General features: G+C 42.2%; 1 protein-coding gene across 7 annotated transcripts in view; it reads right to left on the reverse strand.

The window, feature by feature from the left end:
• LOC308073618 (R3H domain-containing protein 1-like) overlaps positions 1–15,674 on the reverse strand; it is a 115,303-nt gene that overhangs the window by 14,380 nt on the left and 85,249 nt on the right. For all 7 annotated transcript variants that reach the window (XM_080412631.1, XM_080412629.1, XM_080412630.1 and 4 more), the window contains 5 exons: positions 13,335–13,616; positions 11,150–11,273; positions 5,959–6,116; positions 5,168–5,319; positions 995–1,098 (listed from right to left, as the gene is read on the reverse strand). In XM_080412631.1, coding sequence (XP_080268757.1) covers positions 995–1,098; positions 5,168–5,319; positions 5,959–6,116; positions 11,150–11,273; positions 13,335–13,616 — 820 coding nt within the window. The remainder of the gene's footprint in view (positions 1–994; positions 1,099–5,167; positions 5,320–5,958; positions 6,117–11,149; positions 11,274–13,334; positions 13,617–15,674) is intronic.

Below are 15,674 nucleotides of genomic sequence, written 5' to 3' on the forward strand. Positions count from 1 at the left end.
GGTTTCGGATTGATTAACCGGTTAAGTGAAAAAAGCAGATCTACAAGCTCTCGAGACATCGTTTTGTGTGAGCTTGCAGCTGCCCCTTTTTGCAATCGTTTTACCTACAATGACATGCGCAAAATAAGAACGCCACATTGAAAGTGGTCAAGCATGAGCGCGGCAATTCTCAAGTTGTAACGCTCCGTTTAAAAATCAACAAATGTGAAGTATAAATTTTTGTTGCTGTCGGGCAGAAACTTCAGATCTCCATAATTTAGCTTTTTATGTTTTTTTTTTTCTCTCCGTAAATTAACGTCCTACTTGATCATACTACAATGTGGCACAAAAGCGGCAAAAGTAGCAGAAGCTACAAACGTGGCACGAGCTTGTAGATCTGCTACTTTTGCCATTTTTTAATTTGAAACAAGTTTTGGACATATGAGGTTTCCACCCGACAGAGACGACATACAAGTTAACCATTAAGACCTGGAACGCATCTGTGTCACTTCTTGATTTGAGCTAAAAAGTATTTTACACTTTGGCTATTTTATTTTTAAAATCGAGAAAATGTGTGCAAATTAATATATTTATATTATATTAAAGCGAACATTTTTATCTCAAATCTTTGCTTCTGGGAGGTCCCTGGAACTAAATATTTTGAGATGGGGGTCGGCGGCCAAATACATATCATTTTGGGGGTCCTTGACATGAAAAAGTTTTGAGCACCACTGACATAGCAACATACGTTTTTTTCAGAATACTGTTGGGATTTAGAAGACATTTGTAGAATAGAATCGGCTTCAGGTCTTAAAAGGGTTAAGAAAACAAGATCCAGAAATAGCTTCAGTCGTTTGTTGGCCCAGAGATTATTAGCAAAGAGCTCTCTCCAGCCAACCAACCAAACCAAACCACAGACAGCCAGGGGGCTTTGCTTTGCTCCACTCCCTCATCCAGAGCTATTGATTCAGCCTTTCCTTGGTGAAGCCAAAGGGGGGGGGGATGTGTACCGTACCTGAGCACTGCTGTGCAGGGATCTGCTGGGAGTTACAGGGAGAGGACGGCCGCGGGAACTGCATCTGCTCCGACCCAGGAGGGGGCAGGAACCCCACTGAGGAGCTGCAACAGAAGAAGAGTTGGAAGTTAACCCCTTGAAAACCGGGTGTAATTTTATACTTTGGCTATTCAAAGCGTTATTATGAGCTTGTAGATCTGCTTTTTGGAAACATCTTGAAGATGTGTGCAAATCTTTGAATATATATATATTTTTAAAGCTAAGATTTGTTTACTCAAATCTTTGCTTCTGGGGGTCCCCTGGAACAACATATTTTGAGATGGCGGCCAAATGCATATCATTTTGAGGGTCCTTGACATGAAAAAGTTTTGATCACCACTGATATACATAACATAGGTTTTTCAGAAAACAACATTTGTAGAATCGGCCTCAGGTCTTAATGGGTTAAGAGCCCGACTGATGCAATTATTCCGATCGCCATTTTGTAAGACACCTTGACAAACTTGTGAAAACTTTTCTAATACATTTTTTATTACATTTTCTGTACCTTTTTGAAGTAGTCACAGAATATTTATCTCCATTATGATCGATCCTCTGATGGTTGCTAATCTCTGAGGGTTATAACTGTGTGGTTTCACAAATGTCAACGAGGTCATCGCGACCTCGTTGACATTAATTGTCTGCCTTTGAAAATAGCATGTCTTGACCAAAAATACATAGTAAAAAAAAAGTACACAGGAGCCAAGATACAGGATTTTTAAGTAATAAGTTAACCAAGAGGTGAATGGAGCAGCAAATCATTTTTTTTTTTTTTTTACGTCCTTGGCAGCATTGGTAATTGGAAATAATTACGTTTTTTACGTCCTTGGCAGTGAATGAGCTAATGACAAATAGAGACACTAGGTAGTAAGTGGTTAAAAAAAATTCACGACATACTGTATATTATGGGTCTAGCTCTAGCGGTGAACAGTGTTGGGGGTAATGCGTTACAAGTAACACCGTTAATGTAATACTTTTTTGAGTAACCTGGCGCGTTAGTTCTTCAATTAGAGTACTCGGTTACTTAGTTACCTTTTCCAAAACAATGGTGTTACTTTGTTACATTTAAGACCTAGATTTCCCTGTTCTTTCTGTTCTGCCACAAAGGAAAAGGAAAATCCATCCGACGCATTTGCACCATTTCCTGATAAATTAACAAGCTCCTCTGTCAACGAGAGACTTGAGAGAGATGTTACACGGAAATCGGTGACCTATACCTTGCAGTCTGTGGTGATTGCGGTGGTGGCCCTTTCCATTCAATGGGTCACCACTTTTGGTGTGACACAGCTGAAGTATAACTGGTCTCGTTTTTATTACATTAATTTAATTATTACAATAATTTAATTACTACATTATAACATACATAAAACCACTTCAGCCCTATTTTATAGATAGGCTATTTGAAAATAGCCGATCTACAAGCTTGTGAGCTTGTAGATCTGCTATTTTCAAACATTTTAGTACTTTTCCGTTTGGTACTTTTAGTATATCTTGACGCCAATACTTTTGTACTTTTACTCAAGTAACACCTTTTTGCTTTCGTAACAGAGTATTTTTATATTGTGGCATTGCTACTTTTACTTAAGTAAAATATCCGAGTACTTCTTTCAACCACTGCACCTCTCCCAACAGTCGCACTGCTTCACTCCATGTAATCAGCATTCAGCTCATTGGCCTAAAAAAGGGGCTAAATTAGCCAAGTGGAACACAGAGTACACGGGGGATCGATAGCCTGTATTACATTAGAAGGGCAATAAATATCCTCATCACATGGTAGTGGGGGAGAGGGGGGGGGCATGTTGACTGCTGGGTAGGAGCGGGGGGGGGGGGGGGTTGGTAGTCACCACGGACCTCATTTTCAGCCAAATCAAAACAAATCAAGGGCAATGAGCATTTATCATTGCAGGGCCCCTTCGGTAACCAAATTGCCGGCGTGCCACTTTGTTTTTTTTCTTCCCCCCTTTGCTTTCGAGGGGCTGGCTCCTCCATCCTGATTTAACCCATAAAGACCGGGAACGCATCCGTGTAACCACTTTATCCATATTGTATACTTTGGCAATTCAACAATAGCCGATCTACAAGCTCATAGCGCGGCACCGAGTGCCGTGCTATGAGCTTGTAGATCTGCTATTTTGGAAAAATCTTGAACATTTGTGCAAATATTTGAATATATTTTTTTTTTCAAAGGGAACATTTTTTACTCAAATCTTTGCTTCAAATATTTTGAGATGCATACAGTATAATAAATAAAATTTTGGGGGGTCCTTGACATGAAAAAGGTTTTAAGCACCACTTACACAGCGACATACGTTTTTATCAGAAAACTGTTTTAGAAGACATTTGCAGAATCACCACCAGAAGCAAAGATTTGAGTCACAAATGTTCGCTTTAAAAATATATAAATTCAAAGATTTGCACAACGATTTAAAAAAAATAACAGATCTACAAGCTCGTAGCGTGGCACTCGGTGCTGCGCTATGAACTTGTAGATCTGCTATTTTTGAATAGCCCAAAGGAATCTAAAAAATAAAGACATGCTGACGCAGATGCCTTCCCCGTCTGAACGGGTTAATAAGGATATAAGCAAAGCGATGGGAGGCGATGCGTCAGCCCCCAAAGCACAGAGGCAGCAGCTGCAGACAGGCGGAGGAGGAGGAGGAGGAGGCACGCACGGGACCCTGAGGAATAAGGCAGCGCACAGTCTGTGCACAGCGGCCAACATGAAGGATGGTTGTAGAGAGAGAACGGCTCACCACACGGGACCCTGCGCTGTTATATTAAGACTCACTGGATATCTGGCCTTATAAATCATCTTGAGTTGGCCTACTAAAAAAAGAGGCCCCTGAAGGGGGTTTGTGGGGGGGTGGTGGATGGGTTTCAAAGTGACCCCTTCCCTTTCCCAATGCGCAGGTTCCCACAGAGGTGACAGCAGCAGGCATGGCAGCAGCAGCAGTAGACTGATGATCGGGTTAGGGCGAGTGTGTTGCAGCGTCTAGTTTTTATGGTCTGAACTTGACAAACTTTGTGATGTTATGAAAACAACTTGGGGGGGGGAGAATATGTGTGGTGAGTAACTAACTGCTGGCTCCTAAAGTCCGCCTCTCTCCGTGACCATTACAAACCGAGGTGCCCGGGGTAACTCAAAGAGTCGGTAGAGCCTTTTACCTTTTAACCCATTAAGACCGGGAACGCATCTGTGTCATTTTAAGATTTCTTTGGCTATTCAAAAATAGCAGATACACAAGCTCATAGCACGGCACCGAGTGCCGCGCTATGAGCTTGTAGATCTGCTATTTTTGAAAAATCGTGAAATCTTTTGCAAATCTTTGAATATATATATTTTCTTAAAGCGTTAGGATTTAGAAAACATTTGTAGAATCGGCCTCAGGCCTTAATGGGTTAAATCAAATCGCAAGGTTCTGGGTTCGATCACCGGGCCCCTCCGACTCAGCGTATGAGCTTGGGTAAACTACTTCTTGTGGTTAGCAGTGGTGGAAAAAGCACTGAAATGTTTTACTTAAGTAAAAGTATCAATACTGCAATGTAGAAGTACTCTTTACAAGTAAAAGCCCGGAATTAAAGATTTACTTGAGTAAAAGTATTGGTATCAAAATGTACTTAAAGTACCAAAAGTAAAAGTAGTAAAATGTTTGAAAATAGCAGGTCTACAAGCTCACAACGTGTCGCATTTGCGAGCTTGCAGATCGGTATACGCATAAAATAGGGCTGAAGTGGTTAATGTATGTTTTATAATATAATGATTTATATCTGCAAAGTAACTAGAACTTACGTTTTCAAATAATTCTAATGGAGTAAAAGTACAATATTTGCCTCTTGAGATGTAGTGGAGTAGAAGTAAAAGTACTGAAAACTGGAAATACTCCGGTAAAGTAAAAATACCAAAACATTGTACTTGGTACAGTACTTCAGTAAATGTACTTAGTTACTTTTACACCACTGGTGGTTAGTGCTGGGGAGCTGACGGTAGGTGGCGGCGCTCAACCTCGGCAATCCATCTCCCAGGGGGTCTAGATGCCCTGGTTTGCTCAGCTGGTACCTACAATAAGTCCTTCTGACCTACTTTACGTACTTAAAAGTAAGGTGAAAGCTGTGTGTTCTTTTTGCTTACTGTACCTCATGGAGTTCTGTTGGTTGGGCGTGATAACACTGTAGTAGACCTGGACCCCAGAGCCAGGCATGGGCCCCTGGTTAGACTGGTTGGGGATGAGGATTGGCTGCTGATATGTCTGCTGTGGTACACCCTGGGACCCTTGAGGCATGGATACCTGCCGGAACGAGAGACACACATACTTGCTTTATGAGGACAGCCTCCATACAGATGCCTGCAGTACTCACAATGTTCCATTGTAGTGATATTAGTGACAGTGCATTTAGAAACATTCTGCAACAATATATTTACCAAAATGGATGGTAAATGTAATATGACTGATTATATCATGAAAAAAGTTAGGGTAGGTGATATTTTTTTTGTGGGAAAAAGTATAGTATAGAATATAGACCCTCCAGAAAAACGCAGGCAAAAATCCTAGATTTTGCGATGAAATATGCTGGGTTTTTATGTGGTTTTATGCGCTGAAATTGCGTGAAGTTGCAAAATATGTACCACATATTATGCGATGCTATGCGATGTTCCCTTTAAAAAAAGAATTTATGCGCATATTATGCGCATACATGCATTATCGCGTTTTTCTGGAGGGTCTAAGAATAGAGTATAGAATACACACCTGATAAGATGGCATGGAGGAGTATAGAATACACACCTGATAAGATGGCATGGAGGTGTACAGAATACACACCTGATAAGATGGCATGGAGGAGTATAGAATACAAACCTGATAAGATGGCATGGAGGTATACAGAATACACACCTGATAAGATGGCATGGAGGAGTATAGAATACAAACCTGATAAGATGGCATGGAGGAGTATTGGACCATCATGCCTTGCATCTGATTTCCCATATTGCTATGCTGGCCAGTGACCAGGCTCTGACTCTGTGGCTGCTGGAGTCCTATCACGCTCTGATAGCTCTGCGGTTGATTTGGCATCACAGTTTGGTATCCTGGAGCACCAACGAAAAAAAGAAACGGAAAAGAAAAAGAAAAGAAATAAAAGTCTATTCTTCAAAGCAAGTGAGCAGACATGAGTGATGATTTCCGATGATCATAGACTCTGGTGTGTCGGCTAGCCCATTAACTCATTGAGTGCCATTAACATGTTTCACGTGTTTTACCGCTATGGTAAAAAAAAAAAAAAAAATCTAAAATCGTAATTCTGGCACTCAGTGAGTTAAGACCAGGGAAAGCATCTGTCATTTTAGATTTTAACCACTATAACCATTATCTTATACTTTGGCTATTTTTTTGTGTGTGTGCAAATCTTTGAATACATATTTTTTAAAGCAAACATTTGTAACTCAAATCTTTGCTTCTGGGGATTCTACAAATGTAAAAAAAACATTTATTAAATTATATGCATCTGGCCGCAGACACCAGCCTGTGCTTGCAGAGTGAAAAAATAAATAAAATAAAAGCTCCAATTTGAGTGGCTGGAGACTTATGTCTGTTTCATACCCGCTGTAAGCTTGTATATCGGCTATTTTTCGGTGCGCGACTCCCTTGCGCGACAAGGTATAAATCAGGCATGAGAACGGTCGGGGAGGCGGCGGGGCAATTCTGCAATTTCTCCTGGCTTTTGGCCAGAGCGACAGCAATCAATTTTGGTCCAAGATGAGACGGAGGAAAGTGGGACAAAAAGGAATGGATGACGGCCTCCGGCGGGACGGCGACCGCGACTAGGCTGGGCTATTTATAGTTGTCATTTCTCTCACCTCCACTTACAAAAACCCCGAGCATGAAGCGAATGTAAAATTAAACGTTCTGTCTCTTTGCCCCACTGAGCGAGATGGAGGGGAGGATGGATGCGTTCCGTCCATGACTCTTGGACCTCCTCAGAACGTTGAGTGCTTGTGTGGTGCGGTGCGCGTTGCATGTCAGGGGCTTATAGGAGATACGATTAAACAGGCCTGTTGACCTGCTCCTCGTTAACCCTTTAAGACTGGGAACGCATTTTAAGATTTCTTTGGCTATTCAAAAATAGCAGATCTACAAGCTCATTAGCTTGTAGATCTGCTATTTTTGAAAAATCTTGGAACATTGTGCAAATCTTAATGAATATATATATTTTTTTAAGCGAACATTTTTGACTCATGTTACAACTTCTGGGGGTCCCTGGGAGAATATATTTTGAGATGGGGGACCACGGCCAAATACATTAAGTTGGAGAACCAGTGATTATAGCAACGTTTTTTTTATTCATTTGTAGAATTCCCAGAAGCAAATGTCCAGAGTTACAAATGTCCGCTTTAAAAAATAAATATATTCAAAGATTTTGCACAAAGGGGAGGGGGAATAACCTGTGTTCCAATGTGTCCAATGTAGGTATTAGTTAGTCACGTTAGAGCTCATGTTAGTACTTTTCATTGATTCAAATATTTAGAAAAACAGACCCACTTAACCACTTTCACCATAAAAAAGTTTTAAAGTTTAAATATGGAGACGCAAGGTTTCTTCCTGACAGTGGGCTTTACTAGGAGGAGGAAAGCGGACCATGTTGTTTCTCTTCCCTGCTCACCGTTGGTAACACTGAGTTCCCACCATCCATTTAAAAAAAAACACTGTCTGCACTTCTCAAATAGGCCCAATATAACCGTAGGCTTTAAGTTTTACAGACAAAATTGAAAACTGAACAAATGACATATTAACCCATTAAGACCTGGAACGCATCTGTGTCACTTTAGATTTCTTTGGCTATTCAAAAATCGCAGATATACAAGCTATGAGCTTGTAGATCTGCCATTTTTGGGGGGATTCTTTTCAAAAAACTTTTTTTTGGGGGGGATTCTTTTCAAAAAACTGTTAGGATTTAGAAAACATTTTTAATAATCGCCTCAGGTCTTAATGGGTTAAAAGGGATAGTTCACCCCAAAATTACTGTTTTCCTATCGATTAGTCACCCCATGGAGACTTGAATACATTTTTTTTTTTTGTCGCATTCCTAAGCCAATAATTTGATGACCGGCAGTGGTTCCGGTAGGAGACACAAAGAGTCTCCTTTGCATCTCCTACCGGAACCGCTGCCTACCGGTCCGCTGGTCAAGGTGACTAATCAATAGGGGAGAGAAAGTTATTTTTGGGGTAAACTTTCCCTTTAAGCTTTCTCATGGTAGGTACAGTACAAGCAAAAAAACAGGTGTACAATTTTATAAAGGCATGCTATGCTAGGCTAGCCCATGTGAACATCCAAACCCAAAGTAATAAAGAGGTACAGGTATTGATCAAGGAACATTTTATTGTGGTTAGCAGATCACACACAGTAAAGAACTTACAATCAAAGCGAGCACAAAAATAGACATTAAAAACTCTTGACAATCGATATAATGGGGGGGGGGGAATAACAATGTAAGGCTTTGAGAAGTCAGCCCTGAAGAAACATTGAATAAATAGGTGGTGGTCGGCAGAGCGTGGCCACAATCCCCCCCCCCCCCCCACCCGACTTTAATAGCGTGAGAAGCAGTGTCGATTTCGTCGACTAAAACTATGATGAAAAATGTTCGTCGACTACCTTTTTTCACTGACGAAAACTAAATAAAAACTAAGCTATGATGACTAAAACTAAGACTAAATATATTGACAATTTCGTCAACAAATAAAAACTAGACTAAAATGTTAGTGAGGGACGAGTGGAGAAGAGATCCAGTAGAACTAAAAGACAAGTCATTTTATGTTTGGTTTCGCTCTGGCGTTGCGCTCTGAAAATAGCCGATCTACAAGCTCAAAACGCGTCGCGTTGCGACGCGTTGTGAGCTTGTAGATCAGCTATTTTCAGCATGCAACCAAGTGTAAAATCAGCCATTACGACGCCATCAAGGCACCGCCAAAATACATTTTAGTCGACTAAATCAACTGTATATTTAGTCGACTAAAACTAGACAAAAAGTAAAACATTTCAGATGACTAAAATATGACAAACTAAATGGAATTTGATTCAAAAGACTGACTAAAACTAAATCAAAATTTGCTGTCAAAATCAACACTGGTGAGAAGAGGAGGAGGAGGAGTGAGGGGCAGGAAAAGAGACCGGTTCACTGTGAGAATCATAGGCCTCTCAGACAGCGTCCCGGCCCCGTCTCCTGGCTCTCTTGCTTCCACACGGTAGCCCGGCGACAGACAGACCACCCACCGGAGGAGGCATGGTCATAAGTAGAGATGTACCTAGACCATTCATGGGCAACTGGCGGACCGGGGGCCACATGCGGCCCCCACCTTCACTTAATGCGGCCCGCAGGTTAATATCGGAATACTGATATATTATAGATTTCAGCTGTTACAATTCCAAACATGCAAACATGACCCGCTTTAATTACTTCAGTCTATATTAGTAGCTTAATGAATAGTATTAAAATTCTATTGTCTTTTTTATGTCCAATGTATTTGTATTTGAGTTCATAAAGTTAACATAAGTATAACTTAATTCATTTGAAATCTTTTTTTTTATTTTTTTATTTTCTCCTTTGTGTCTCCTACCGGAACCACTGCCTACCGGTCCGCTGGTCATCAAATTATTGGCTTATTATTGGCTTACAAAAAAATATCAATGAATTCGAGTCTCTATGCGGTGACTAATCGATAGAAAAAAAGTATTTTTTGGGTGAACTATCCCTTTAAAGTGCAGCTACAATTTAGTAAAATAATAATGTAAATAGCACAGTAAGAGTATAAATCTACTACTTTCACCGAATGACGGTCCATTATGACATGACCAGAACAGGGACACTACAGTTCATGTGGTTACAAAATCCCAATGACAGATGAATGTAAAATGGCAGCCCAGGTAAAAAGGAGAGAGAGAAAACCCATCGCTAAACAGTTGAGAGATCTGGTGCGATGCGGAGCGTCTCGTCTCTTTCCCACCAGACAGGTTTTTGGTGCATAATAGTGCAGTTATGCTGAGCGTGGCAGGGGAGGAAACAATGCTAATTGTGCATGTGATTGGGGAACGGGGGGGGGACGGTTACTGCGTGGGCTAAGGAGGACGGCTAACACAATGGGGCCTGTGCCGAAAAAAAAGAAAAAAAGCTGCCACGCCGCTGTAATTAGCTCCTTTGCTCCTACCGCCCTCGGGGGCGGCCACCTAATTTCCCTGCCGCAGTTCGAGCTCGAGATGAGCCCCATTGTGGACCTGCCATAAGAACGCAGAACACGGGGAAATATAAAGTGCTGAGTGCAACGGAAAGAAATGTGGAGGAGGGAGGGATGGAGGGTGGGGGGTGTAGGAGCGGGGGATGAGAGAGAGCAAGAGCGGTAGCAGCTTCCCTCTGCCGTCGCAATACATGCAAATAAACAGAAACCAACTAAAATAACATAACCAAAAGGTATGGCACAGGCACACCCGTATCTTCAAAGCCTGATCCAACCCTACAACCCCTCCCCCGCTCTCTCAGATCAGCTAACACAGGGAAGCTGTCAGAACCTTCGTTAAAACATCCGGGACAACACTCCACACGTCCCAGACTCTTCTCCCTTCTGGCTCCCAAACTATGTAATGAACTCCCCATTGCATTTAGAACTGCAGACTCACTCCCAATCTTCTGCCGTAAGCTGAAGACTCACCTCTTCAGACTCCACCTCAGCCCGTAGCACTCGCCCCTAGCCTTGACGACCTTGCAGGATTATGCAAAGGCTAAAATGTAACTTAGATAGCATGTTATGTAGACAGATGCCAGGTCATTGTTGGCCTGGCATCCTATAGTATAGTGTGTATGGTTTCAATGTACAGGCTGATGATTGTTCTTGGTTTACGTATGCATTAGTTATTATTAGATTATGGGTTGACTTATGTATTACTTTATTATTAGATTACTATTTTTATGCACGTGCTGGGAAGATGCAATGTGCAAACGCCTGCTTTCACGTTAGAAAAATGCCTGAAAAACAGCTGAGCTGTGGCCCCCGGCGTTTATAAGACTCTTTGCTCAGATGTCTGGCGTGTTACCCGTCTGGTGTGTGTGGGGGGTGGAGGGGGGCATTGTGTTACCTGTCTGTTGTGTGGGTGGGGGCATTGGCTGGCTCTGTGGGGCGGTGTACTGCACTGTGCCCACAGGGCGGTACTGCTGGTTGGAGAGGGGGTACTGGCCAGGTGCACAGTAACAGGCTGGCATCTACACACACACACAGAGAGAGAGAGAGAGAGAGAGAGAGAGAGAGAGAGAGAGAGAGAGAGAGAGAGAGAGGTATAAGCATGCATACATTAGAGACATGGCTGCCATAAGGTGCTATAGAGCTATCCTCTATTTGAATTTAGTCAACAAATAAACAATTAATGTGTAGATAGCAGAATGGTTTTAATAATGGAGCTGAATTCTTGGCGCATTTGTAAAAATGCAGACAGATAACGAGGTAAAAGCAGTGATTCTCAACCCTCAGTTTGACATGCACTAAACCACGACGGAACCCCATGTGACACAATGTTTCATCTCTGGGACAGTGTAGATCGCTACACTGTAAAATCCTCAGTGCTATTTTAACTTGATGGTGCAAAAATTTTCAGACTTCAACTTTCAGAGCCGTGTGGGTCTATTTGGTTCCTAACTATCAATCATGGCATATATATGTTACAGGTAAATTGGCATTCCAGGTAAATTGGAAAAGGTGCGCTTGTTTTCACCGCCAGGCAATTCTGTAGAACCAACGCTAGAGGGCAATGAATGCACACTGAATCCACACTGAATCCACACGCATGCACATGCGTGTGTGCGTGTGCATGTGTGCATGCGCACACATGCACACGCACACATGTGTGTGTCGTAGTGGACACTGGATAGTAACCATAGACTGTATGATAGTAACCCATAAAAAGATCTATTCTCCCCCTATCGGTTCACAACTCGGACGGCGCTGATTCGACTCAGCAGACCTTCGGCCGGTCGGCGCGGGCACTCGCGCCTGGAGGCGCGAGTGCGCGCCTCCTCGGCCTCAAGCTCTGCTGAGTCGGCGCGCCTCCGTCATGGACAATAACTATTATCACGTGCGGTCCGCGTCGAATCAAAGCCACTCCTCGCACCTCCTCCTCCTCCTCGCGCCGCCTCGTATCAAAGCCCCGCATCGCGCCTCCTCCTCCTTCTCGCGCCGCCTCGTATCAAAGCCCCGCATCGCGCCTCCTCCTCCTCCTCGCGCCGCCTCGTATCAAAGCCCCGCATCGCGCCTCCTCCTCCTTCTCGCGAGCCTCGTGTAAAAAACCCTGTCTCGAAAAGCCCCGCCTCGCAGCCCCGCGCCTAAAAACAAGCGCTCCCCTTCCAATTTACCTGGAATGCCAATTTACCTGTGACATATATACACACATTTTCAAGATTTTTCAAAAAAATTGCAGATCTACAAGCTCATGCGGCTATGAGCTTGTAGATCTGCTATTTTTGAAAAGTCAAAGACATCTTAAAATGACAGATGCTTTCCCGGTCTTAATGGATAAAAATATATAATACACACTATAGGATGGTCTACAAATGAACCTGGCCTCTGTCTACATAACCAGGCCTGTCACAATTATTACATACTCGTCTAATCGCCATTGTTTGATCACAATTATCTTTGCATAATCGTCATAATTGTTTCCATGTTGAATTTTTTTTCAAACATTTCCGAATATAAAAAAAAGCAGAAATAGCAGATCTACAAGCTTACACCGCAGCTATTTCTGCTATTTTTACACGTATAAAATTATGAAATATGTCATTGATGTATATTTTAAGATATTTGTAATATCTGCCCTGTGGATTTTTATTTATTTAATTCATTTAATTTTATATTAACTCTTAAACTGCCAGAGTATTATTTTTTTACCCTCACAGACTGCCAGACTTTTCTAAGCTAGTACTTAGAAAAAGTTATTTTTTTGTCCGTTTATTTTTTAACATTGAAGTGAATGGAGCAGCAACTTTTGGGAAAATGTTATCTCCTGGTTCTTTGTGACTAACGGAAAAACGGAAAAACCCAAAAAATAAAGAATGAAAAATGTGGGGCAGAGGTTCTGCTGTGGCATCCAGGGTGTGTGCGCGCGCAGTTTCACAGCGACCGGGCCAACAGTGGCGGAGATTAGCTGCTCGCAGACAGAAGGACGGACAGACGGACACACGGACAGGGGGCAAAACATACTCTCTCGCCATGCCTTTCGGCCTGGCGGAGACAATAATAAGCCCTATACATACATAACACTGTCTGTGTACCTGCTGCATGGTCTGTTGCATGTAGGCCTGCTGCTGCTGCTGCTGCTGCATGACTGGCTGGTTGACGGGCGGCGGGGCCTGGGGGTTGTTGGAGTAGGCCGGGGGGCCAGGCTGGGGGACGGGCTGGGGGCCCGGCGGGGGTCCCACCATGTAGCCGGCCTGCTGCGGGGGGGCCTGGAGCACCACGGAGGAGGGGTACATGGCAGTATGGGCGTCCCGGCCCTCCCCCACCGCCTGCCGGCCCAGGCTCAAGTGGTTGAACTGGACTCCCAGGCTGTCTTGCTGCAACGTTACGGAAAACAAAGAAAATTATTAGAATATAAAAACAATGACAAGGGCTGGTGCAATTAAACCATTAAAACCGGGAACGCATCTGTGTAACCACTTAAACCATTATTTTATTCTTTGGATATTTTTGAAAATTTTTGAAAATGTGTGCAAATCTTTGAATATATATATTTTTAAGAGCAAACATTTTTAACTCAAATCTTTGCTTCTGGGGGTCCCTGGAACAAAACATTTTGAGATGGGGGTCTGCAGCCAAATACATATATTTTTGGTTGATTGGTTGCAATAATATCAGTGGTGCTCAAACTTTTTTCACGTCAAGGACATCTGAAAATGGCACTTCCCGGTTTTAACGGGTTAACCCGAAACTAAATCAAAAGCGATATTTAGAACTAATTTACAATTTAGGCATTTATCAGACGCTCTTCATCCAGAGCGACTTAGTCAAGCAAGATGATCACACACAATTGCATAGAGATAGTCTAGGATTATAGGTAAACCAAGAACCTGGCATCAGTCTAAACCAGGGGTCTTCAATGTTTTTCAGGCCAAGGACCCCCTGAGAGACAGATGACGCAGGACAGATGACGCAGGGACCCCCTCTATAATGTATAAAATTGTGTTTCAGATTAAACTTTTTTTTTTACTTGGTCTGTCTTTTTCCCCTCTACAACTATTTACCTCTTTGCCAAAAATAGCAGATCTACAAGCTCACAACGACTCGCAGTGCGAGGTGTTGTGAGCTTGTAGATCTGCTATGTTTGGCTAAAGTTCTCCTCAGAAAAGGGATGCTAGGGTTAAGTGGTTAATGTAAAAAAATAAAAATAATAATAATAATATCACACACATTGATTTTGAAGTGGTATCGCCCAGCCCTACCTCAAACACCATCATCTACTAGTCGGGACCCCCAGGGGGGTCCTGGCATGATTTGGGGAGGGGGATAAAAGGTTGAGAACCACTGATCTACTACTACAGCCATGCAACAGGCTGTTAAGAACTTTCATGTCTGACCCATTTTTAAAGCACGCATCACTCTCCTCACTGGGTGCTGGGAGTGGTGAGGGACTAACTGACTGTTTCTATTCATAGGAAAAAATCTAATTCAACATCTGCCGCTGGATTAATTATTCAACACCGTCTTCTACAAATGTAAAACCTTAATCAGTCATTAAGGGGATATTTATTAGGAGAGTGCAGGTCAAAAAAAAGAAGAAAAAAGGTTAGCGGAGCACTAGTTTTTTGCATCAATGGAGGGGAACAAGGGCGGCAAAACACAACAAATGAAATTCAAAATGACTCCATAAATCATTAATTGACATTTTAATTAAACCTGACTAAGGGGAAATGCTCCGCTTAAAATGTGGTGACAAGAGGTAGAAAGGGCTACGCAAACTCTAAAGGGCTCACACAATCACACATTTAACCCATTCAGACCGGGAAATAATCCCTGTCATTTTTAGATTTCTGTTTTTGAAACAGCTTGAAAATCTTTGAATATATATATTATAATTTTTTAAAGCATAACATTTGTTAACTCAAATCTTTGCTTCTTGGGGATTCTACAAAATGTCTTCTAAATCCCAACAGTTTTCTGAACAACTTATGTTGCTTTAACCCATTAAGACCTGAGGCAATTCTTAAAAATGTTTTCTAAATCCTAACAGTAAAAAAAAAAGTAGATCTGCTATTTTTTAATAGCCAAAGAAATCTAAAGTGACACAGATGCGTTCCAGGTCTTAATGGGTTAATATCAATGGTGCTCAAACTTTTCATGTCAAGGACCACCCAAAATGATAAGTATTTGGCCGCGGACGCCCACCTCAAAATATTTTGTTCCAGGGACCCCCCCCCCAGAAAGATTTGAGTTACAAATGTCCCCTTTAAAAATATATATTAAAATATTTGCACTTAGGTCAAGATTCTTCAAAAATAGCAGATCTACAAGCTCATAGCGCGGCACAGATGGCCGCACTATGAGCTTGTATATCTGCTATTTTTGAATAGCCCAAGTATAAAATATGGATAAAGTGATTACACAGATGCGTTCCC

The sequence above is a fragment of the Gymnoscopelus braueri genome (assembly GCF_963280865.1).
Source record: "Gymnoscopelus braueri genome assembly, chromosome: 18".
NCBI lineage: Eukaryota > Metazoa > Chordata > Actinopteri > Myctophiformes > Myctophidae > Gymnoscopelus > Gymnoscopelus braueri.